This window comes from Haliotis asinina, chromosome 8 (assembly GCF_037392515.1).
Source record: "Haliotis asinina isolate JCU_RB_2024 chromosome 8, JCU_Hal_asi_v2, whole genome shotgun sequence".
NCBI classification, from domain to species: domain Eukaryota; kingdom Metazoa; phylum Mollusca; class Gastropoda; order Lepetellida; family Haliotidae; genus Haliotis; species Haliotis asinina.
The window spans coordinates 8,228,501-8,255,773 of record NC_090287.1 but is presented as its reverse complement, the minus strand read 5'-3'; the positions used below and the strand labels follow the sequence as shown (position 1 = coordinate 8,255,773).

Below are 27,273 nucleotides of genomic sequence, written 5' to 3'. Positions count from 1 at the left end.
GTTCAAACAGGGCCGTAATGAACAGAAGCGAACAGTTTCCAGTACCGGTTTCGAATGCCATCAGGCCCTGGAGCTGTATTAGATTTGGACTTTTTAATGACACGTTTCAGGCAATCTGGTGAGATGTAACAGACAAGCGACCTAATTACTTTCTCATGCATTGCATGGCCATAATCACTGACCCACAGTGAATCCAAGTTACAGTCGCCGGGTACAGACCACAACTGTTTCCAGAACCTTTCATTATCATCCATGGGAAGTCGTATATCATGATCACCTTCACCATTTGTTTTCAGTTGCCTGTAGAATTGGATTATATTGTTTCTAAAGAGTTTACTTTGTTTTATGAATTTATTTTTCTTTTCCCATTTGTTCTTTATTTCAGTCCAAGCTTGTATTTTTGCCTTCAGAGAATCGACAATTTGGAGAAGTATCTTTTCTTTTGTTGTCTCGTACTGTAATTTTAATTTTCTCCAAATTGCCTTTTGATCTTAATTTCAGGCACAGTTCTATCCAGGAAATATATTTTCTAGTTTCTCTTAATTTTACTTGGAACCGGTTTTTCTTTGGTTTATTGTTCTTAGTAGTAGAAGACTTTTCTTCGGAAACCGTGTGAAGTTCCTCCAAGCTTCGAGCGGCAGAAATTAACTTTATGTAATGAACAATGTCATTCAATAAATCAATTTCATTTTGGGGAAAAGACTGGCTGGTTTGTTTGATTGGCCTCCGTTATAATCATACCATGATACTGTGCAAGAAAGCATAGAATCCCGACGTTAGATGATCCTAAGGAAAAAGCATGAAGATGATACTATCTCTGCTTTGTCCATTGTCGTCGGCAAGTTCGGCATAGTTCATGTAAAGGAAAGATTGCATACGATGAATGTAGAACATTTCACTTAAATACTAATTATCTTGAACTTTCAAGATACTATGTTGAATTTTCAAGGTACTAAGTTGAATGTTCAATATTCTTACTTGAATATTCAACAAAGGTAGGTTGAATTTTCAAGATAGTATGTTGAATGTTCAGGAAACCGAGTTGAATTTTCAAGATACTTCCTTGAATATTCAACAAAGTTAAGTTTAATTTTCAAGATAGGATGTTGAATTTTCAAGATGCTAAGTTTAATTTTCAAGATGGGATGTTGAATTTTCATGATAGGATGTTGAATTTTCAACATACTAAGTTAAATTTTCAAGATACAAGATGCCGAAAATTAGCGGAGCGTGGACTTAACATAATATCCCTCTGATTTGGAATTACCGATTGCTTTGTGGCGTTCGATTGCGAGGATACTTTTCACGATTGTCTCCCTTACATCGTAATCTCGCTGTTTATACTTTTAGCAAACTTGTTTGAGATGTCCTTTTCTCTGTTTTGATTGCTCTATATATATTGCACGACCTATCTCGCGTGTTAAATCTTGATCGTAACGTTTATAAACATATATGGATACTAATAAACAAAGATACATATTAGTAAAACCAGTCAATAATAGATATTTGTCACTGCCAATATCAGCATCAGGTTTCTGAGAGACATTTTCCTAACTTGTATGCACGTGTTTTCACCTACTGATAAAAAACCTATCCATCGCTATGTTTTTCTGCTTTCTGCTACTCAACTTCCGATTTTTCATATTTACTGTAGAACTGTGGATATTGTGTACACATAAGCGGATCCCGATTTTGAAAAGGGGTTGAACTGTGTCTGTGCATGCACCTATATGTTCACGCATGTTCACGTATACAATCAAGGATGCGCGTACATTTGCCGCTCCATTATTCAAAGCACTGGAGAAGATCCGGGTTTGGATTGTATCGAGGGCATCCACAAACTCAGAGCGTTTTCAACGGTTCATGTCGACATAGTTTGACAGCAGTCGTCATTAAGACAATTCCTGCGTTTGAATATCGTTAAACGCACCCGAAAATGCGTTTGTTTTGCGTCGAACTGCGTTTGGCAGGTGAACAGATTTGGTGGCGAAAGGATCATGGGAGAGTAGGGGAACTTCGGATATGATTAATATTTTGTTTAACATTCGTACGTTTCTTAGGCTCGTCACATTCTGGTATAAAAATATTTATTACATGAAAAAGCAACGACAGGGTTTTCATGAACTGGATTGGTCAAAAAGAGAACGTACATGAAGATCGCTCACATGTACATGTACAAATGAAACAGCAACATCATAAGAAAAGATGATATCTAATGAAAATTACATGTTAGAAAAAATCATGATGGTTTTATACATTTATCTCGTTCGCTCGTCACATTCTCGTGTTCCTATGTGCATTTCAGATAATGCATGCATATGTATATGTAACGCTTTATGAGAATGGTTGTATTATCGGTGTGCGCGACTAATAATCAGCTTCCTATTCAGTTATATGGTTGACCAAAAAATGGTCACTTAGCAGGAAAGCCGCTTAAAGCACAAGCAATAAATAGGTTACATGTCTTCATCGTCAGTATGGATATAAGGGACCGTTCGTAATTAATGAACGTGTGGCGTGGCGTGGCGTGGCGTGGCGTGGCGTGTGTGTCATGTGGGGAGGGCGTGTGCGTGTGCGCGTGCGTGTGTGTGCGTGTGGTGTGGTGTTTGCGTTAAACCACTCGTAAAATCTACAAGCTCAGATTATTTCGTTCTTTTTGTCTAATTTAGGGTATAATTTTTAGTTATTGGAGGTTTGCGTAAAAACTTCGTATCCTCGACGAAGATTGATTAAATTGTTTGGATGCTGTCTCGGCGAGAGAGCAATTAATACTAATCAGCCTGTAATGTATTGCAACACTGGCCTCAATGTGGGATCATTCCATTCGCTCACTGTAAAGCTTTTACTCGTTTCTTACAACATATTAGACCATGAACCCGTCATTAGCAGAATTAGAGCTATCCCCCTGACCGTTCCATGGTTCGATGACTCCCCGGCGCCCCCTCAGCCTTATACGGTCTGGCCTTGCAAGACAGAAAGCGCATGGACACGCCCATTGTTCCAGGGCCGGGTTTTGGTTGCACAGACAGGTATAAGAAAATACGATAGTCTACAATCTCATTCTTGCTGAAAGTAACCATGTGTCTATGTTTTCGGGTCGATCAGAAAATGTGGCCATCAGCAATCATGCACTGAACGAAGTCTCATATGTTTATGATAAATTGCCGATGGTTAAGCAGAAATCGAAGTTTCAATCCTGCCACCCCCGCTTTTGGACTCTCCCACTCTAGATCTGAGAAGCCGGTAGTCGAGAGTGATCCCGACGGAGCCAGCTTTGTCAACTCTACTGACAGTCGTCCAGTGTCGCGCTGCATTCATCAACTTCACACTTTACATATCAATAGTTTGATAAAGTAAATAGTGTCAATATGTTCAGCAGCGGCACACGCACGGTGCGAACATTTTTCTCAGATGGGTCGGGACCCCCGAAGATGGAGACGAAAACATACACGATCGGAGGAGACGGTGGTCCAAGCATTGGCATCGGAGGTGGAGAGTTCAACATTGGCTTTGGGAGTTCCTTTGGGGACAGAGGGATGCGTTTTACCCAGGGTGGTGACGCTGGGGGTGGTGGAAGCTCGGCCGGAGGATTCTCCATCCCCGGGGGATATCGCTTCTCTGGCTTTACCCGGGGTGGGGGTGGGTCTGGGCAGGGAGGCCACGGCCGTTACTGTAGCCGGGAGCCAGATATTGGGGGAAGAGCTACAAGGAAAGAAAAGAAGAATCCGTTTGCTGGAGTTGTCAACCAGAAATATGATGATATAAAGAGAAAGTGCTTGCAAGAAGGAATACTGTTCGAGGACCCTGAGTTCCCCACAGTCGATTCATCGATATTCTTTAGCCGTGCTCCACCAAGGCCGTTTGAGTGGAAGAGACCAACAGTATGTACTTTTTTCCGCACGTTTTCATGGCACATCTTTCTGTTTGCACGCAAAATCAGTTAGTAATCTTGTGTGTTACTGGCGGTGATGCATTTATAAGCCATTTATACTCCGATCATATTTTCGATTACCATAACCCAGTATGTAGCAAGTCCACACCATTTTTAGATCAACGGTTCAGATTTTTAAAACTATTTTTCCAAGGTTTGTTGATACATTCGCATTGCAACAAACTTTACCTGATTAAATTCTGTCCATCCGTTCTTGATCAACAAGGTGATCAAGTCAACTACTGTCAACTCTGCGAAATGTCCACATTTCCATTTTTGTGAAAAAAACGTCACACCTATTTATTTCAAGTACCAAACTATTTTAAGTAAATGTTGTTGAACCACAAATATATTAATAGTCTTTTCTATCAGCACAGTGCTTTACAGAGGAAAAATGTTTCATCTGGAATTATATGTCTTCTTTGAACATCCTAGAACTTCGAATCAATGTATGTTTCAGGTCTGCAGAAGAAGAAAGAAACGGTTCATTAAACATCATGACTGATGTACAATGTCAATGTTGGCAAAATCAGTATCTTAACACTAAATTATTGAAACAGATTCAAGTTAGAGAGTCAAGATTATGAAGTGCTACCTTTGTTTTGCATCAATTAAGATGAACCAGAGACCATATAATAGATATTATATGGTCTCTGGATGAACTTAAGATTGTAACATGTTTTCATATATTCTAATCTTAAACCTGTATCACCAGTGTTGAAGATTCAGTTTAGACAGTGCTTTTAAAGACAGTGCTGAAGATACCATGTTTCAAACCTGAAGCAAATCTGATGCTGAATTATATCAGTGTATGTTGCGTGTATGTTGTCATGCTGTAATGTGCAAAAAATACTTACTCTCTACCCAAATCTACATCATGTGTTTATGTAAGTGCTATGACATCCACAAATGAATAATGCTGAATTCTGCTTAAATTAAAAGATCAATAAAATATTGTCAGTTTTCAAATATTACTATTATTAGCCACAATTTTGTGTTCTATGGCTGTCACTTCTGGATACAGACAGAAAATACATGTAAATCTGAAAATAACATACATATTGCACAAGGTATTTGAAACATAAATAATGCTTTCCTACCTGTTTAATAATCAAAGTACACACATTTGAACACTTTAAAACATATTAAGCATGTTAAATAAAATTACTCAATGAATGAGTTAATGACACGATCATTGTTAGCTGGATTCACACATGGAGTTGTCTGCCCCTGGCAATACACCCCTCCCTCACACAAATCTATCTGAAATGTGCATCCCTGGTTACATTAAGTTAAAATTTGTTTTATAATGGAGAGGATTGATGTGTGCTTATGATAAAAATAATCTAAAGTGTGCCATCGATTGATAAAACAAATTTCAATGTTCAGCAATATTTTAAAGTGTTGGAAAACTATGAAAGAACAGAGCAGACCAACCTTTTTCGCCAATGGCGCAAACGCGGGAATATCTTCTGAAGGGACCAGTCGTTGTTTTTCACCCAAATACATCGTGGAAAAAGCCAAAACGCGTAAAACAAGGACCCCCAAAATTGGACCAGGTTTTCATGAGTACTACAGAGTTACGTCCCTTGGCAACTCACTTAGTGTGGACTTGCTACAGTATGAATGCCCCCTGTTTATCATAGGCTCACCGAGGAACTGCATATTCTCACTAATGTGATTTCGGTCAAAGTGTTGTCATATGTATCAAATGCATTAACAGTAACTTTGTAAACAATTAATGATCATGTCATATACCAGATATGTTTTATAAGAAGGATAATCATTGTGAAACTAACAGACATGAACAATGATAGTCCCTTTCAAACATTAAAGTATTGTTGGTAATTCACTATCGTGATACAGAGATGTTGTTGTAGGCGGTAGTAGTAGTTTGAAGCTATATGGGAATACACCTCACCATACTGCAATTGAAAACTACTGTATTTCTGTATGAACATAATATAAGATAATTGTCGGCAGGTGTCATTGGCTAGACCACCCTATGGTCCAAGCACAGTTTAAACTGGATTATACATTTCATCATTAACTATTTCAGTGAGATTAGGGTATGAATTATTTCCGTATTGCCTGATCAACACCATACCTAGTAGCTGATATAAGTTGTAGGACATATTAGTCACTGACAGCTAGAACATTGTATTAATTTGTAACTGCTGTGAGCACAGAGTCTTACATGTACTTTTTCATTGTTCTCAGTGTGACATTGTCTGGGCACACAATAAATAAATGTGATTGATATTTATTTTCTGCAGAATGCTGCAACTGTCATTAAGTCAATTATTTGTTCAAGCCAGCTATGAGAACCATATGGTGTATACAAATTGACATAAATAACTGCCTGCACATTGCACAGATGACATTTTCATTTTTTTCACCTTAATTTTAACATCCTGATTTATGTGGAAAGGTGTTCAACTTTCAGGTCTGTGGTTCGAATCCCACTATAAGGTATTGAACATTAATGTCTGTGTGTACATTCCCTCCTGATGTGGGGATGAGAACACTCTTCTTAATCTTAGATTGTTGAGTGCAGGTTTGAACTAAAAGACAAAATTGAAACTGGTTTCATGTTGTTGGGTAAAACTATCCGAGCATTAATCTGCATGCGGAAAATGAGATTTAAGTTTTGAACTTCCATTGCACACATGTTGAAATTAGTAGAGTTTATCACCAGCTGAACAAGAATGTTTTTGATGCAGTTATTGTTAGACTTTGAAGACAATTTCGTGACTTGCAATGTATTTAATTTGCATGTCTTTATGTACACACTGAGACCTGAAACTTCACCTTGAGTAACTATACTCCTATGCACCTACTATGTACCTTGATGTATGCCAGGAGTGAAAATGAAGTCAGTTGCCATGGCGATACATAAGTTGCCCAGGATGGTTTCAGTGAAGTGAGGCACATACTTTGGTGTATTAATGACAGTGCACAGCGCTTAGTATGAGGTTCTTTGGCAACAAGGTAGTGCTTTGTGACAGTGCCAGGAGCTTGTATCTTGTGACACACATACAAGGGACTGGATTGCCTTTTACATCTTGCACTTAGCATCGTGTATCATGAACTAGGATTGTAATAGACTAGATATTAAATGAAAATATTTTATGGAACAAAAACTGACTTGTCTTCGCATAATATCATGTAAGAGAGAGAGAGTTTTTGTACTTTCAGAAACTGCATTAATATGTGCCGGCCATGGCACAATCCCCAGGGGTGGAGATGTCCCCACTTGCTAATTACTTAGAGTGGTAGGGTATTTCAACTGCTGGATCAATTTCATTGATTGCTATATGTTCTAGAGGGATGCTATATTTTAGCAATTAGAATTGGTTCTGCCAATCTTTAGAGAATTTGGCTGGAGGACTTTGTGGATAATTATGTACCAACATGTAAAATGAGATGATTTTCATGGTGTCAGCCACTGGTTTACCTGGTGCAGACCTGATCATGTGTCGGGGTCTGTCATGAACCTGTGCTGCTTTGTAGGGTTAATTGTGTATATGTTTATATAATTGAACTTTTGCCAAGTGTAGTATTATCAGGTCTGACAAGGGACGGTGGGGTAGCCCAGTGGTTAGTGGTTACTCGTCGCACCAAAGACCTGGGTTTGATTCCCCACATGGGTACTTTATGTGAAGCCCATTTCTGGTGTCCCCTGCCGTGATATTGCCGAAATATTGCTAAAAGTAATGTCAAACCTAACTCACTCACTCACTCACTCACTCACTCACTCAAGTCTGACAAACCAGTGAGTGATATCATGAAGAATGTAATGAGGCATTGTGGTATGATGACATGCAACCAAATTATCTAGCGGGACAAGACGATCCATTATGTCACAGCTTACGAGAAACAGGTCGCAGGTGTAGATTCAGGTTTGGAATATCCACATCTGATCAAGGCATGTGCAGCTCTCCACTGAATGAAACGTCATGCATGCCTTCAACATTTCCGTCATAATGGCAGCATCTCAGATGTTTTCATTTTGATTAAAGAATAAAGGGAAAGTATTTGTATGGACTGTAAACTCTCTTCACAAATATCTAGAACAAACACTTAAACAAGTGTGTTAAGACTGATTTTTTCCTGTATCTCGCTATCTCACTGATAGCAGAGACTATTCAAATATTATTTGATGAGCATGTAGAGCTTGAGATACAGGTCATCATCAAAGAGGAGTACAGAAGGGTGATCACCACATACCCGTTGATTTAAACTGACATTAGTCCTAGAAATACAGTTTTCTTATTCCAATATAAATATCTACAAAATAGAAAAAAGTGCAGTCTGGAAGCCAGGACACTGGTTCATTTTAGGCAATGTAGACTTACCCTGTCAGGTAAGACTTTGAGATGGTCTCCTGTTTCAATATATTCTCCGTGGTCGGGGAGAGGGATGTTACTTATTTGTTCAAGCAGAGACTTTAAATGTGGAGTACATTATCCTGTTGAGTCTCCTAGGTGTTTATTGTCGATCATACAACCAGCTTCATGGGGGACTTGCTGCTTGTAATGTATAATTAAATGACTTTATTCAAGGTTATTGTGGTGTGACTGTGCTGTATGCATTTGCCGAAGTATGTTAAAACAGCTAATTGTATGTGAAATGGAATCACCATATCAAATGTTGCAATTTGTCTTACTGCTTTTCTGTAGCATTAGAAAACTGGTGATATTAAAAATTGTATATAATATATTGTGATGTGGGTGGTGGTTCTGAATGTGTTTCAAAAAGACTTGACATGTGACATGATCTGTGCTCACAATAAGATATTGATTAGAATTATGTAAATAAAATTTATAAAATGTGGCGGAAGAGGCAAATTATTAATTGAGTGTTTGCACATTAATTTTTAATGGATGAGATAGATGTATACAATAGAAGGGATGAAGAAGAACAAACCAGCTCATCATCTTACCTGTGGATGTTTTTCGACAAATCTAGATAGTCAGCCACATGAACTTAGTGCTTATGTCAGCCTTTCATGTTATACTGAATTGATTCATACGATGCCTGAATGTTTGATAATACTACATATATCTTGTAATTCATCACTTAAAGAAATACTACATGCAGCTTAATATGAAATATGACTGTCTCAGCCTGACAGTATCCTTGCAAGAGTAAAATACATATGGAAAAATATGTACAAATGTTCAAAATTAATGTCTATACTTAGGCCTGATGTCACCTGAAAACCACCCAGAACCACATCTTTTTGGCCACAGCTTTTTCATTCCCAATAAATAGAGATTATTATGTCCATATTAAAACATAGGGCCTACACATTCTGGTCAGGGTCCTCAACTTTTTATGGTTCTGGATCTTTAGGGTCTGCAGCTTTACAGGGTTAAGGCCAAACAATGTGCACGGGTCTTTAGGGCCTGCAGCTTTTCAGGGTTAAGGCCAAACAATGTGCACGGGTCTTTAGGGCCTGCAGCTTTTCAGGGTTAAGCCCAAACTATGTGCATGGGTCCTTAGGGCCTCCAGCTTTTCAGGGTTAAGGGCAAACACTGTGCGTTCTTCTTTGGATCTTCTGATCAATCCTTTTCACTTTGAAACCTTCTTGGAAAGGGAGTAAAATATAATATGTCTTTATGGCCTGATAATAGTGATATATAGACCTTTCACAGAGATTGTCCCTCTTCTTCAGCAAAGATCAGACAGGGGTGAAAGACTGGTGTAGTTCATGCTCACGTTTCCACATTGTGGTCAGGGTTAGGCTTGAGTTGTGGCTGTACATTATAAACACATAATCCCATCAACTGACTCAACATTATGTTCAGTGTATTGTAAGTCTGAAGAGGCAGGCTGGCCTTGGCACCAATAATGACATTCCTTAGTAAGCCCAAGCCTCTGGAAGCAATAATGGCAGTTCAACAGTGTGAGAGGTGGGAGGATGCCTTCACTTATGTTAGTTGTAGTTTGCACAGCCTCGGTACAGAGAGATGGCCTGCGGCAATAATGTGTAGATCAAGGTAGATCAGTTAGTCACGCTCCCTCACCTGCAAGTGTTTACTGGAAGCAACTCTGTCCTCATGAGTTTAACGCATGTACCCACCGGCTGTCTGAACCTCTCAACCTTGAGGCATTGTAAACTTGTGGACCATGTACATTATAAGAACCAATATTGCCCCCGCTTAACTCTATTTTTTTTCACAATCAGACTTGGAAACACCTTTTCAGGTGATGCCTCAGTATTGCATAGAATGGAAGCCCAGTAATTGTTCGGTGGTACATATCATGACAGAATGTAATGAAATATCAGCTTATACATGCAGGTTTCTAAACAAGGTTTTCACCCATTGAGTATTCACTCAAGTTACCATCCACAATGGGTATTCATAGAATTATTTTGGTATACAGTGTACTTTACTCTCTTGAGTCCTGTGTATTTCATTTTGTACACTGACCTTTTGTAAATGAGTGAGTTTAGTATTTCGCCACTTTTAGCAATATTCTAGCAACATGACAGCGGGGGACACCAGAAATGGGCTTCACATAGTACCCATGTGGGGAATTGAACCCAGTGTGAGGAGCGAACGCTTTAACTATGAGGCTACCCCACTGCCTCAGTTTTTAAAGAATAATTATGTCTGTGCTACGATCCACGTAACTGAGATACGTGAGAAGTTGCACGTCTGTTCCTTATTCTGTTCCTTCTGTTCATGGCAGTAAGGTTAAGGGATGCTTCATTCATGAACCTGAAAAACCTACATTAGGTAATTACTCACTGTGGTGTTACGCTGGTGGCTTAACAGATTTCTTCATGTTTATTTATACCCATGCAGCTCAAACTAATTAGCTAAATAATCTTTTTGGCACAAATATGCAAATTACCTAATGTCTGAGTATGTTACGATGTTAGATATTGATCTGGTTTCTGTGGCAATAAGAGTCTGTTGATGTTAGGGCAACGGTATTGTTGTTCAGTTATCAACAGATGATGTTTTATCGGATGATTTTTAACAAAACACACACTCATTGACCTTTTACAAAACAGTCTCAATAAAGTTTATTAAGATTTTGTGTGGAATTAGAATCTGTGAATAATGACTGCAGCTTTTATTGATTTAATGGAGCTTCTCCAGATATGTTCACCACGCTAACCTTAACCCAAACCCTAACCTAAAGTACATTTGTTTGAGTATTAGAGGAAAGGATTGGTGGTAAACATGGTAAAAAGGCACAAAATATAGTGGCAAACATATATTATAATTGCACTGGTTCACTGATTAGTCAGATTGTATTCATGGTATGGTTTTGGAGTTTTGTGGAACTGTCAAGAGACCTTTGGACAAGTAACTGGAATCTAAACGACCAGATCTGTGTGCTGACCATATTTATGATATACTAATATGTGCTAGTGATGTTTCTGTGATGAGTGAGGAGCACAGATTCTGTGAGTGCAACACACTGTACCTGAGTGAATAGGAAGAGAGTTGATGTATTGATCGCTGTCAGTTGGGCTGGTCAGCTGATTGGCTGGTCAGTATGTCCTGACTTTGGGTCCAGGATTCAGACCAGACATTGACGACTAGTGATGAGATTCATCCTTCAAACGTCTGGCACATTATGATGGAACGTCCCATGGGTACCAAGATTGTACATTCCTGTGTAGTCTGACTTGTACTTGACTTGATACATGGACTGAGGTGCTACATACCATGGGCTGGAACGATGACATCAGTTTTATTGGCTGTTAAGTGTAGAGGGGAATGGATTTGTTAGAGGTTCATCAACATGAGAGGTTGAAAGAGGACAAAATGCACCATATTTGGGGGTGGCTATTGGGTTATTTGCAGTACTGATTGTGTTGCAATAGTTGAACACGTTCTTGAAGTAGTATTGTGATAGTTGTGGACTGTTGCAATAGTATTACAGGGAACCGAGCCACGAAGCGTTCGCAATGTTACAACCTGTCATATCTTTATAGTTTATGATATATTTACGAATGTTGTAGTGCTACGAATGCTTTGTGGATCAGCACCCAGTAGTTGTAAACCAGCTTTAAGGCTTGATAATTACGTAATATTTATGTAATACAACTGGGTAATATATTGCTGACAATTAATGAATCAGAAAGAAAGCAACCTTAACTACCTGTTCCAAAAGCCAGTAATGCTATTCAAAATGTCATAATCCTTAGCTGTTATACTTATAGTGTAAAGAATTGCTTAGTCTTATGGTGTGAGGCGTTGTTATGCTCCTATCAAAATAGTCCTTCAAATCTCCTGTTTGGCACTGTCAAATAGTTGCTCTACCACAAATCTAGATGGGTTTTAGTGACAATAACCATGCTCACTTGAGAGAAACATCAGTAATTGGTCTGTTATTAAACATGTTATATAAAGAGGTACTGGTAACCTATCTGCATACTGAAAAAGTTGAGTATTTTTATGTAAAATGTATATTTATTTAATTTTATGATGAAATAATATTTTGACGACAGAAAATCTGGTATGTGATAAATTCTATAGACAGAGGTCAGAAGCTGTGTGGAGAGAATAGTGATAATTGTTCCATATCTGCTGTTATGTTAACACTTTTATACAACAATCATTTCTTCCTCAACAGACGGTGTATAGAGAGAAGAGTGATATAAAATTACAAAGGTGGGGTAGAAGGGGGTCGGGGGTGTGTGTGTAGGGGGGGCACTGTATACAGACAAATATTTACTGTTTAAGGGGGTCTGCAGAAAGTGTCTATTACGTTTGTGGAGCATGTATGCCCTGGTATGTTTTTCTGTCCAGCACATATTTGTACCATGCGTCATCATGATCATGTTTCTATCGCAGCTTTTTACATCTTTATTTCAGCATGATTGTCACTTGTTGGTAATAAATAATTCTTCACAGGAGTATTGGTGTCCCAGACAAATTTAGGATTGATTGTGATTGTCTTACTTTTGAGGTGGTCATAAAGCTGTATTACAGAATGTATGAGATTGAGTTGTTCTATGACCTTGTACAATTCTGAAGGGTGAATCTAGTAGAACATATTGTAGGATGTAGGGAAGTGGGTAGTGTTAAGCTGTGGGTCGGTTGCTAGGCTGTCACTATCACTGAGCGGCCACAGTTTATCGGAAGTAATTAACCCCCCACCATCTGGGAATGGCACTGGCTGCCTTGGTGCCAGAGAATGGTTCCACTGCTATGACTGCTGGAAGTCAAGAAGATCAAGACATGATGAGGGCCGAATTAAGTGCATCCCTCAGCTGATCAGGTTAACATGGTTATCTGGTGCCATGATAAACGAGGAGAAGTTAGGCAGCAAATTGGCTTTTAAGTTGTATAAAAGTGGATGATACAGGTAGAGCACACTTTTACTGAAGACCTATTGAGGCGGTGATACATTCATATTTCATCAGTATATCTTTCAGTTGGTGTAATCTGTTTTGTCATACATTTGAGACTGATAATTACTGTCTGGTGTGGATGATCATTTTTTGTGTTTAACTTTAATTCAGTAGTTTAATTTAATTTGATTCAATAATTGTAACATTTCCATCATAGTTGGGATGAGGTTCCGTTTTGTTTGTAGAGTAGGACTTTGCTCATTCTATCAACCCCCAGTCCTGTTAGTGTCATACTTGTACTCCAGTAGAGTAGGACTTTGCTCATTCTATCAACCACTAGTCCTGTTAGTGTCAGACTCGTACTCCAGTAGAGTTGGATTAGGACAGACTATATTCACTGTTATAAAACTAGAGCAGCAAGCTCTCATAGATCCCATGAAATGATGCCCTTGAACTTTTTCCAAGGGTTTGCAGTTTGTATTGTTGACAGACATGTACTCTGTACCTGGTGGGGTTTACACAATACTTGGTGTTTAAACTGGATCAGCCGCAGATCAGCCACAAAATAGGCTGCTATGAAACCACTGACAGCTTATTATACAGTGTCTTGAATTCTTCTTCATGAAATGTACGGGTGCATAATGTTTTTCCTTGGAAAAAACCTTGGAGTCATTTGTGTGTGCAAACTCTTCCCATGTTGTCTTAAACCCTAGTGTACAGTACACAACCCTGTGCACTTAAAAGAACCTACAAATCTGTTGGTATATCACCAGATGGTGTCCACATGAATACATGCAAGCACCTAGTTGTGGAACCAGTAAACTTGGACAAACTGCTGTGACTATGTGTTCCAGTCCACCCAGCGGTGAATTGGGTACCTCATTAGGATGAGAGAGCCACAATAAACTCAGTGTTCCTTGTGACAGCAATAGTTGTATGTTCCCAAGGGAGTTGAGATTCATAATATGATGTGATGTTGAGATTGACATCCGTTGATCAAAGGAAACAAATACCAGCGCCTTGAGCATGTACTAGTTGTATAGATATGTGTACTATCTAAATATCCTATATCACTTCCACAGAGCAAAGGTTCAGCAAAGGTGACTGCAACTTCTTTAACTTTGCATAATGCTAAGATTGGTGAGTGTAACAGCAATCAGTTTAATACTGAAACACGTTAACTCTAATATGCCAACTATATACGTGGACAATAGTGAAACAATTTTTCAGTGAATTACATATTTGTCACACCATGTGCATACTTTGTGGAAGTTGTGTGTGTTGTCTCATGCCAAAGTATCAGTGTTTTATAGGGATCTGGGGTAAAATTGATCTTGAACAACCCATGTTTGTCCTTATAGGTGACAGATGGTGACTCTCTCAGACTTAGCTGACAATCACATTTCACTGACGTAGATTGATGCTCATGATGTTATTCACTGGCCTGTCTGGTCTGTTTTCTACAAGTCTTGTGTCAAATTACTGAGATATGCATTAAACGTCACACACATGTTATGATTGGCCGACACCAATTCCAGGTTTGCCACACCCATTGTTATTGTTTATCCAGCAACAGGGTGTCCGGGTGTGTCTCAAGCCCAGTGATATATCCTCATCAGTGTTTAAACTGCTTATGAGGCCACGCAGTTGATGTCAACATGCCATGAACTAGGCTTGTTTCCTGTTCCGTATTTATCACTTCCTGAACTGGCTTCCCTCGTACATTCACTGCCCTTCTGTGGACCAGCCTCATTATGCACAGTAATGATCAATTGCCTCAGTCAGCCAGGCACTTACATGATTGTGAAATGATTTATTTGGACTGATGTGATCATAAGTCTATTGCCATGGGATTTCGTGTGGTTGTGTGAAAAGTTAGTTTGTTAGAGAATTGTCAATGTTAGACTAAAAACTGAAATGTAGATTTTATATTGTCAATGGGACTAGTTAAAAGGAAGTTTTAATCAAAGGAAAAAAATCAGTGAAACTGGAACAATTAATGAGTTCAATATTAATAGCTAGTGAAAAGTGATGAATGAAATAACCTTTATTTTGTGGAAAATACTCAAATGTCCCCCTCCCGGTTTCATAGTGAGAATGAATAGATTATTTGATGGTGCTCAGCAAACAGCTGTTGGATGCAGTAGGGAAAAAACAGACTGTCTTCAAAACACTTAGGGTTGGATTGCGGTTAGAGTGTTCACTAATTTCACACGTGTACATTGTGGGAAGTCAGTTACTTCCTGTCATGTTGCCAGGATATCCTAAATGCACTCACTCACTCACTCACTCACTCACAAAGTATTTCATAATCATCTGCATGCTAGCTGAGCTGACTGCAAATGATAGTGAATATGTTTTCTCATTCCAGCATGACATTCACATGATATATAGGCTCAAGGCGATTAAGCAAAGCCCAAGCTCCAAGATATCGTTTTATTCTTGTTTGATGTCCATGTGGTTGTCATAGCAACGTGCAAATAGTTTAGCAATATTGTTTTATTTCCTAACAAAATGAGAGATAATTAAGCAATTTATGCAGTGGTGGATAAGGTAATGTGGATGGTCATAAAGAAAGTTTCATTTCAGTTTTGCATCTGAAACTTCAAGCAACTGCACATAGGACGCATTTTTATACAGAATGGTGTACTATATAAATATGAAATGGTGTGTGATGTTAAGCATCTTACCCCAGTTGTGGGAATAATTGCTCATGATATCAATCACAGGTTTGTCTGATCCCGGTTTGGTATTTACAGACTACCTTATACAGCAGGAACATGAATAAAGAAAACAAGAAATAACATACAACAGAATCTCTCCATCATCATGATCATATTATAAACAACTTGCAGGATCGTCAGAGATGACATGGATGTCACCATGCTTGCTGTTGTGTCTTTTTGTATATTGATACCTTCATTTTGCCATTTTGGCTTCTGACGTGTAAATTCAAGTCAAAGCGCTGATCATGCATGGGTTGATAGTAGGGATGATGTTCGTGAAATCAGGTTTGTTTATTGTTTGACGTGTAGGTGATGTACTTTCATCTTTGTCAGAATAGCTACCAACTCCTAGAATAAGTTGATATCATACATTGTTGATTTTGTTATTCATAGATTTTTTGCTAAGAGAGAGGCTTTGAGAGGTTATGCTGAACTGTCACGATTCACTCACATATTCGGTGTATCAAATCGTAGCCTCCATGATATTTAAGGTTCTTTGGAGGTAGTGTGTTTTGCTTGGAAGTCTTCTTCCAAAGTAAGATACGCAAGAATGGCCTTGCAGTAGCACAAGTCATGTTAGTTTGTCAGGGCTGAACTCGTCTATAACTAGTACATACCAAATCAGAGTGGCACGAGGTAAATAGTTATTGTTGGGACAACTTAACACTGTCAACGTGGGTGTTCCATATCATGCATAATCACTTCACTATAATACTGTATAATTCATTCATTATTTATGAACAATTATTTGTATTCATTACCCAACATTTGTGATATGTATCATATTCGCCATTTAGTTTATTTTGTTGTAGTCCTGTTACTCAGTAAGGTGGGATAATGGTATTCTCATATGAATGGCATGGTCTTGGGGGCATCTGTTAGTTGTTCCTAGACTACTGCGTATCTGTATCACCCGTGAACAATAATGGAACGATCTGTGGTCAGCTGCTGGATCTGATTGTCTCAGCATCTGATCTGCAGGATGTAAGGTGTAAGGTGACTGATATGTAAGGTGACTGATATGTAAGGTGACTGGTATGTAAGGTGACTGATATGTAAGGTGACTGATATGTAAGGTGACTGATATGTAAGGTGACTGATATGTAAGGTGACTGGTATGTAAGGTGACTGGTATGTAAGGTGACTGATATGTAAGGTGACTGATATGTAAGGTGACTGGTATGTAAGGTGACTGATATGTAAGGTGACTGATATGTAAGGTGACTGATATGTAAGGTGACTGGTATGTAAGGTGACTGATATGTAAGGTGACTGATATGTAAGGTGACTGATATGTAAGGTGACTGATATGTAAGGTGACTGGTATGTAAGGTGACTGATATGTAAGGTGACTGGTATGTAAGGTGACTGGTATGTAAGGTGACTGATATGTAAGGTGACTGGTATGTAAGGTGACTGATATGTAAGGTGACTGGTATGTAAGGTGACTGATATGTAAGGTGACTGGTATGTAAGGTGACTGGTATGTAAGGTGACTGGTATGTAAGGTGACTGATATGTAAGGTGACTGGTATGTAAGGTGACTGATATGTAAGGTGACTGATATGTAAGGTGACTGGTATGTAAGGTGACTGGTATGTAAGGTGACTGGTATGTAAGGTGACTGGTATGTAAGGTGACTGGTATGTAAGGTGACTGATATGTAAGGTGACTGGTATGTAAGGTGACTGGTATGTAAGGTGACTGGTATGTAAGGTGACTGGTATGTAAGGTGACTGGTATGTAAGGTGACTGATATGTAAGGTGACTGATATGTAAGGTGACTGATATGTAAGGTGACTGGTATGTAAGGTGACTGATATGTAAGGTGACTGATATGTAAGGTGACTGATATGTAAGGTGACTGATATGTAAGGTGACTGGTATGTAAGGTGACTGGTATGTAAGGTGACTGGTATGTAAGGTGACTGATATGTAAGGTGACTGATATGTAAGGTGACTGGTCTTGACTGTTCTATATTACTATAGCCCTACCTCCACAGTGTACTTTGCCATAGTCAGAGTGAGTCAATCCACTTAAAAGTAGTTTTGTATTCGAGCTATGAACAACATCCTATTTTTCAAGCATGAATGACCAGTGAGCTGTGTTGCTAATGAGAGGGACACCAAAGGTAGAAGCTATTGTATCTTTGTGTCCAAATACTAGTCTCTCAACAATGGATCTTTCACCCATGTCCACATCCAGCAATGAATGCTCACACTGACCGGCATGATATGCATGAAGCACTTTGACATCTTTGAACAAGTGAAGAATCAGTGATTTCATTGACCACATGGTTTATGGCTGTGCTGTGTGCTGGCCTGTTTGGGAGAGATGACCAGTTCTGGTGTTGTATAGAACTGAAGCAGATCTGGCCTCATATAGGCTCATTGATTTAGACTCGGTGAAGTGCTGAGTCAGCAGGTTACAGTTCCGTTTTGGTTTTGTGTGTCAGATTTTTAACCTGTGCTGAATGAAACAATTTGAATTACTCACAGAGTACTTTATCACTATATATAGATAGATAGTTAATTTCAGTAGTTAGACCATGGGTCCATGTACAAAACATAACATACTCAGTGTATATATATATTGCAAACTAGACAAAGGCAATTTACAAGCATAATGGTTGAATGTATAAACACTGCTTTAAATATTTTGATAAAATCGTAAGTGCATCAGTCTGCTATTTATTGGTAGAATTGTCAGACTTTTGTCGTCCAGTATCTGTGCAACTTCAAAACAGTTGCATACAGGATACGGGGTTGCAAAACCATGCAGTTATGGCTGATGCCCATATTTTTCAAAGTCATTTACCTTAATGTGATTTTCTACTCAAACAAAGTTAAGAAACACACACACTTGTGGGTATTCTTCAACTTCTTTTGAATACTATACGTCACAGCTGATGAGGGTAACTGAAACAGAGACATGAATCGATTGCAAATGTATTTTCACTGTCTCCCATCATGGGTTTAGCGCGAAATCAGGCGTATTGTAGTAGGCTCCATCCATCCATCCGTATGAATTGGAATATCTTAAGAACTGTTGACTAGATTCTTTTCATACTTGTTAATTAGGTTCATCACAGTATGTGAAAGGCTCTAGTCAGGTTTTGCGACCTTCATCTTTGTTTCAAGGTCACAAGGATACTTAATGTTTCACCATTTTCAGTGAGGTATCTCAAGAACCATTTACTAGATTCTCTTTATATGTGACACCTAGGGAAGGCACAGGGTTCAGTCAGTTTTGGTGACCTTTATGTAATTTTCAAGGTCACAGCACCGCTTTGAAGATTTCGGCATGTTAAGATTGTCAGCAACACATCTCAAGAATGGTTCTCTGAATTTTCTTGATAGGCTTTCAAGACTTCTCTTAAATGATTTTTGAGAAGCAATTTCTTTTGTACTATTTTGGCATATTTCATTCACCATGAGATTCATGTCAAATCAAAATGAGTCTTGAAAATATTTGTGTGTTTGAACAACTACAGAGCAAGATAACAAGAGAGGTTGACAGGTCATGTTTTAGTTGACATTTAACTTCATCTTATGTTTTTACCATCACTTTAATAACTTTTTAAGTTTGTAAAGTTTGTCATCCCTTTGACCTTTGCTACTCTAGTTTGCAGCTCTGCGAAAGACGACTGGTCTAAGGCTTTGCCGCAAATTCACATCTTAGATATTAGATACAAAGTTACCTTTCATTCAAGAATGTAACACAGGAGAATGCATGAAAATTTCATTGCAATGAAGCATTTAAAGTATGAATTAGTCTGAATTTAAATTATCATTTGTAGCCTTTATAGCAAGACATTCTCATGCCTGCATGATATTGTATTCTATGAAGAACTTTTCCCAGCTCTTGAGATAGAAAATATATACAAAATATATTTATCTCTAGTATTACTACCACAAGACATGCCAATTAACAATGGATTCAATGAGATTAGTGATGTAGCATTGACTTGATTCACACCTTCACCCTTCACCTTGAGGTCAAGCATTAGCTGGACGCTTTTTGCCTAAGTGTGACCACCATCTCATTATATTAATTCAGGTGCATAGTCACCCTGGGGTGAACATTCTTTCCCTTTCATCAATAGATCAATAGTGGGTCTGCTTCTTTCAGATTTTTGACTTGCATTATTTTCAGACTGTGTGACCTTTCAATGGCTGAATGCACTGACAGCTATTGGTAGTCTTAAGTAGGGTGAGATGGCTGGGTCACTGATTTTCATTAGTCATCAACATTCCACTGGATATATGTGGCACAGATGTCACACTTAATAAGGTTTACATGACTGGGTGTTGGAAGTGAAATGGCCTATGCTACTTTCAAGAGTTATCTCCCTTTGATGGCAGGATCTGTGGTCATTGTTTGAATCTAATATTTTTTATGATTATGTGTTTGGTCCGTGTGTACCATACCCATACCAAAACAATATAATGCAATAAATATGTTCTTAGTTCAACAAATCTTTTCCTTGATGTCTTTGATCCCTTTTGACAGCAAGACAAAATTAAACAAAAAGAAGAGCAGTGTAACGTAAATTTTCAGTTTATCAATGATATCTTGATTCTGACTACGTTAATCTAATAATTTTATCTTAGATGAATGTGTAGAACAAACAGGCTGGAAAACAAACTGTTTTTGTTCAAACAGATGTCTTGGACTTCTATTTGGATTTTCTTTCATATACTGTTCCACATATTGTAGTTTCTCAGACATAAATTAGCAGTATTGAAACCAATTCGTCATAGAAACAAACGTTCCCGTATGCTGGGAACAGTACCATGTGACATTCCATGGTTGCTGACATCATAATCTGGTAATGTTATAAAATCATACAGTAGGCTTAGCTCTTTCATGAAGCCTGTACATGGCAGTGGATAATCCGATTGACTAGCCTTGCTTAAAGGCTATGTCATATATTGTTCATATAATATTCTATATCACCGTAGTAATAAAGATGAGAAGGACAAGGACCGCAAATAACCAGCGAAGTTTGACAGCAAAATACAGAAATGTTACTTTTACCAAAGGTGTTATTCTTTAACATACTGCAACCTAAGTAAGTGTAATTTTTAAAAATCTATAATCTTATAAATGATTTTTACTATTATCATATGATATTTTATGTATGCTTTCAACATCCGCAAACGGCAAAGTATATTGCCCAAAATGTCTCAATATGACAATATGAGAATGTCTGCCCATTGTATTATGTATTTTACAACCATCTGTGTAAGATTTGCATATGATGTGTACTTATAATTTATATATAAATATACAGAAATATATGATGATAGTTTGATCAGTTACTGTAGCAACCAGCATTACCTCCCTTCTTAAAGGAAACATGTCTCTTTATCCGTAACCAAATAATATGTGTACTCTGGTATTTCATAAATTGATTAAATTGCTTTCATCTGCTCATGCACGGAAAATGACAAAGAGGTTCCAATTATTATTCAGATTCAGATAACAGGTAAAGGTCAGTCAAGCAGAACACTGAATGATCCATGACCTCTTTATGCTAATTTGCAAGGTTATGTAACAGTTGCAGCCAACAGAAGGAGAGTAGTTGGTTCACCTGGGGCAATACTTATCCCAAAGGACTTGCTACAGATATTGTGTTTGCGGTAACACGCCCCGAGCTAGCCATGAGTAAATAGTTCCCAAATACCAAACAGAGGCCTGCCTGCATAGCATAGTGTTGTTTCTCTGAGCCAACCGGTGGGTGGGAGACATTTTAGCCGGTGTGATTCACTGGAGCGGGACTAGCTTGAGGAGAGAGATCGGTCAGTGTACACCTGTATTCGTCAGTGGACAACTGCTGCAGCAATATCAAGATGGATTTCTTTGGAGGAGCAGCGGCTGATTTCTTTGGGGGGAATGCAGGTGGCATGTTTGACCAGCTTAAGGATCAGTTTATGAGGCAAATGGATGATAGGAGGAGGGAGCAAAGCAGTAGATATGGCCGGACTGTGTATGGACGTGAGTCGAGGAAAGAGACCAAAGATCCTTTTGCAGGGGTGATAAACCAGAATTATGAGGAAGTTAAACAGAAGTGTCTTGAAGAAGGGATACTGTTTGAAGACCCAGAATTTCCTGCTGAAGATTCATCAATATTTTTCAGTCAGGAACCCCCGAGGGCTTTCGAGTGGTTGCGCCCTAGTGTAAGTAATTAAATACATATATAATGCATCTTCATGTATGTATTAAAAGAGAGCATTAATCTGGCTTGAAACATTTTTTTGCAGTTGTGACATATCTATCTGAATAGAATGAAACATCAGCAAGATTCTGACAGATTAAAATGATAAGAGGACCAGGTATATAATTGTAAACAGGTTTTCTACAAGCTACAGGTATGTAGTTTGTGCTGACTGGGGGTGTATTGTGTAGGTTTGTAAGGTTGACGCCCACCTGTGGTACAGTGTTCGAGCCAGTGGAGCATGGCCATATGACTCTCATGTGAAAACATTAGTGGACTATGTCTTGGAATATCTTGATTGAATCATGCAGTAGGCTTTCACACAGGAACAGGGTTACATACTGACAAGCTGAATTACTGAATTGTACCCCTGGTACATTAAACTTCTCATTACTTCATGTAATGGAGTACCAAGTGCAAAAAAAGCCAGCATTTGAACATGTTTGTAATGCTGGCACAGTTTGCTATAATATGGCTGTGCATTTTCTGCTTGGACCATGTGAGACGGAAGGCTTGAAGCCTGGTGATGATGTAACACAGATGGTGTAGATGGACACACCCTTCTATGACTGTTACATTCAGTTTCAGAACAACCCTGGCTTCTCAAGCACAGTACTTTTAGAGTTACAGTTTAATAAACCTTAAGACCTTCAGATATGTAGCTTATGCAGATAGGTTACACTGTCATAGTAAGTGAGTGTTTATATAGGCTTTACCCCATATTTAGCAACATGGCAACCATAACAGTGAGTGAGTAGGGTTTCATTCAGCCTGTAAACATTATTCCAACTATGTGAGGACTGTGTGTTTGTACTGGTCATTGAAACATGGATGGGTTAGTATGGCTGTATGTTTCCAGTACTGCTGTAATGTTGAGGTGGGGTATCGTGGTTAAAGCATTTGCTCCTCGCACTGAAGGCCTGTGTTTGATTCCTTACATGGATACAATGTGTGCAGCCTTTTTCTGGTGTCTAAAAGCAGGGTAGCATACTCCGAAATAGGCTTCACACGTTGTACCTGTTGTAACATCTACTGCTTGATCATTTGATGCTTTGACAACATTACTACTGCCCTGAGCTGTTAGAACTTTCATGGACTGTTCTGCGGTTGAGGATTTTTGCAAATAGTATTTTCTGTATGTGTCACATTTTGTGGTGAATTGCAACCACGACGAATCCACACACCATGTTGAGATGTTTTATCTGAACACATTGCATTAAATAAGTGGAAACACACAGATGTATAATACTGTACGTAATACCATCTAAGTACTCAAGGGCATACAAAGTAATGAGCCACCATTTTCAGGATTGTGAAAATTTTAACTTAAAGAATTTAGTGAATAAAAAAATAGGTGAAAAAATTAGAATAAAATACGGCATCTGATTTTAAATTATCCTTGTTAGTGGATGTGTTGATGTTCAGAGATATTTGCTGTCAAATATTGACCATGGGCTCTTCACCACTACAAATACCTTTACCCTGGGACTCTAGCAAACAAGGGTGTACACTGACACAGTTTGACAGTACATGTACTGTATTTGTTAATGTTTGTGCCGATTGGTTTAAGATGAGATGAGTGTTGGAAGAACTGATATCTTTTTTGATGGTGTGCTGATTCTTTAATTGGTGTTTCAGAACAGGGTCTTTCAGTGTAAAAACACCAAAGAACACAACTTAAACCAGTGTCTAGAATCAAAGGAGAATATTTATGATGCTAAACCCACTTGTGACCACATGTCTTGTAACTGCTGATATATCATGATAATCCCCTTGGTGTTTAACTGGCGTAGTCATCATGTATAAAGTATTGTTAAGTTTCATTGTGTTGGGTATTAGAGGGTCAGATTTTGGAAGGAGCTCTTGAACAATTGCTAAAGGTAATTGGTGAATGATTGATACAATTTCAAATGACATTTTAGTACATTGTAAAAAGTGTACTTTTCGAATAGTTCATGAGATTACCCGAAAGTGCATAGCGTGAAAGGAAGCATGGACATTGGAGTGCTGGAAGTTTTTATGTTTGGAAGGGTTAAAGTATGGAAGTATGTGTATGACAAATATTTGAGTCATTCTTTGATGTCCATATGATGACCTGGAATTTGATTCACTATTGTCACAGTTTTTGTAAATATATATGTTCAGGATTGACAGTGATATGAGTTAGTTTATACTATAAGGATGTATGTAATAATGGTGAATTTACACCACCAAGATATGTTTTCGAGACTGACTGAGATAAAATAGCCATTAGGATACACTGGATTGAATATGACATGTTTTAGGAGCATGCAGAACAGGGCAAACTAATGTTAAATGTCAGTGTATAGCTGTCAGTGTATAGCTGTCAGTGTAAAGTAATACTGAATAGACATGAACAGTTAAAATTAAATGTTTGAGTTAATGCTTATTCACGTAAATAAACATTTTTAGTTATTAATAATGTCATGTGTGGCATGAACTGATCAAGTATTTTTTAAGTAGTTACTTCATAATCCAAACACTTTTTATGAAGACCGAGCTTCCTGACCTCTATTGCCCCATGGTGAATATTATTGTGATAGATGGGAAACCTGGTGTCACTTTGTTTGTGTGTCAACTGATAATATCACAAGGGATGGGTATTTTGATGGAATGTTCCCCACAACTGATAGGGCAGTGTGGCCTGTCATCCTGGCCATGATGAATGTAGAACATGACAGATAGGCTGGAAACCCTGCTGAACAACATGTTCAGGTTCACACCTCCAGTTGGATGTTGTGTGAGGTAAGGTGTTAGGTTCTGCTTGCGTAACAAGGAGGAACAAGTCCTATTCCTAGACTAGACTATACCTAGACATGCACTTCATCTGTCTCTCTCTCATTCTCTCTCTTCCTCTCTCTCTGATACACACACACACACACACACACAGACACAGACAGACACGCACACCCACACAGACAGACACACACACACACATTAAAAAGAAAGGAAACCAAGTGAAATGTGAAAGTGAAAACCTGTGAAAATATAGACTTATGGTTATAGCATTATTAGGGTCAGGGCATGTTAAAAAGGAAACGAATCTCGTTGTGGGACTTCGTGACAGACTGATATTAACCCCCACAGACAGAGACTGAGTCATCGTCAGTTTTCAGGCACTCTTTGCTGGGTCATTAGTGTGCTTGCTGTCTATCCAACCTTCAGACCCTGTAGGGAATAGGTAGAATTGTGCCCTGCAGTCAGGCTTGTAAGCCCCAAGGGAAGTAGATAGGGTTTTCAGGCTTGTAAGACCCAAAGGAAATAGATTGCATGTTCAGGTTTTGTGAACTTGTTATGTAATCAAACCCTTATGCATGGATTGGTCATCAGATTGTCAGACTGGGGTTGGCCTGTATTGTCTCAGTCATTTACAGCATCTGAAATGCTGCTTACTGTTTTATGAAACAACCCTCACTCACTCACTCTGGATATGCACTGGGTCAACCTGCATCTCTCATTATGTAGGGTGCAATGTTTTTGCACTGTGATTGCCATCTGACTCTACTATTATCATCTGTGGAAAAGAATAAGTTTCTCTCTCCACCTGACCTTGAAAATTTTGCTAATTTACATGCTTTAGAAATAAGTACTAAAACTGCCATGGTTTTCATCTGTACATTATTATGTATACAAAGGAAATAAGTACAAGTGATATAGCCAAAAACCTCCCAGTTCATTTTGTGATTTGAGAACTTGAAAAGACTGCTAACTCAAATTTGTGTTTTGGTCCCAGCCATGAGGTTCCTGGATTATTGTGAAAAGTGGAGTAAAATGAAAGTCATTTTCTCAATATGTGTTTCCCCTAGCAACACTTTGATTTAAATTGGGAAAAAGTTGTTTGTTGCTCAACACGTGTGACATTCAGAATGATAACCTAGAATGAGGAACATCAGCAGGGCAGGGCAACATGAGCTGGTATGTCCAGGTCTGAGGGAGATGCAGACTTAGACTGACATTACAGCGCCAGAGGCAACATGTTCCTGCTGGAGATCGAAGTCAATAGTCAGGGCCATTATCTGGTCTTCACACTCAACAAAGATAACTGGAACTTTGCTGTCATTTATCTTGTTTTCATACAAATGGAGGAGGACTCTGAATTCAAACTTCTCAAAACTTCCAAAGAGTGAGTTTAGGTTTGTTGTTGTTGTGTTAGGTGCTTTTGAGGTCGCCTTCACCTGTTGGCATTTCGGCAGACCTATCCCTCCTTTAGGTTTACACCGCTCTTAGCAATATGCCAGCGTTATCACAGTTTGGGAAACCAAATATGTGCTTCACACATTGCACCCATGTGGGGAATTGAACCTGAAACTTTGGCATGACAAACGAATGCCTTGACCACTAGGCAAGCCCTTTGCCCAACTTTCCAATAGATGATAGCTAGCCCACAATGTTGCATACTGTATTTTGAAAATGATGTAGATTAAAAGGTTTACGAAGTAGTATATAACCAGATAGATTCAAATATTTTAGAATTCAGTAATTTCTTTTGAGTGTGAAAGAAGCGCAGAAGATCTATTCATGTTCTGTAGATTAAGCCGATTTAACAAATCTTGAAATTAAGGAAATCTAGACTTGCTACTATAGAGTTATTTTGAATTTGTTTGGACATTTTATTGATGGGAAGCACAAATGGTGCAAAGGAAATAGTCTTTAGTGTTTTAGTCTGTACTTGTTGCTATGAAAATCATACATTCAAAACTCCACACTCAGAATAATTAATCTCTTTTTCTGTCACCGTAAACCATTTACCAAGGAAGACATTAGTTTATATGTTGATCTGTCAATTGATTGATTCATATAGTGCAACATGTGCTGAGGCATGGAATGCCAGCATTCAAGGTCAAGGTGCTTGGGGTGGACAAGTTTGAGTAAGCGGTTCAGTAAACTACACTTAAATCCATGCAAGCATGTCAAATGTAGCTGAATATCATCCATTTTGGCACTCATTGAGCATCTTCAGGATGCTGTTGAATAATGGCGTTAGAGGTATAAGAGTATAACCAGCTGTATCAAAATATTTTAGCAGAGAAATATTGACAATGATTTCCT

At 38.5% G+C, this 27,273-nt stretch overlaps 1 protein-coding gene across 4 annotated transcripts in view; it reads left to right on the top strand.

Moving 5' to 3' along the window:
- Positions 1-3,226: 3,226 nt before the first annotated feature.
- LOC137295366 (calpain-B-like) overlaps positions 3,227-27,273 on the top strand; it is a 69,599-nt gene continuing 45,552 nt past the window's right edge. For 2 of the 4 annotated variants that reach the window (XM_067826685.1, XM_067826684.1), the window contains exon 1: positions 3,227-3,881. In XM_067826685.1, coding sequence (XP_067682786.1) covers positions 3,369-3,881 — 513 coding nt within the window. In that variant the 5' untranslated portion in view covers positions 3,227-3,368. Of the gene's footprint in view, positions 3,882-21,544; positions 22,166-27,273 lie in introns of those variants that run through there. The other 2 variants (XM_067826687.1, XM_067826686.1) reach the window with 1 other exon arrangement.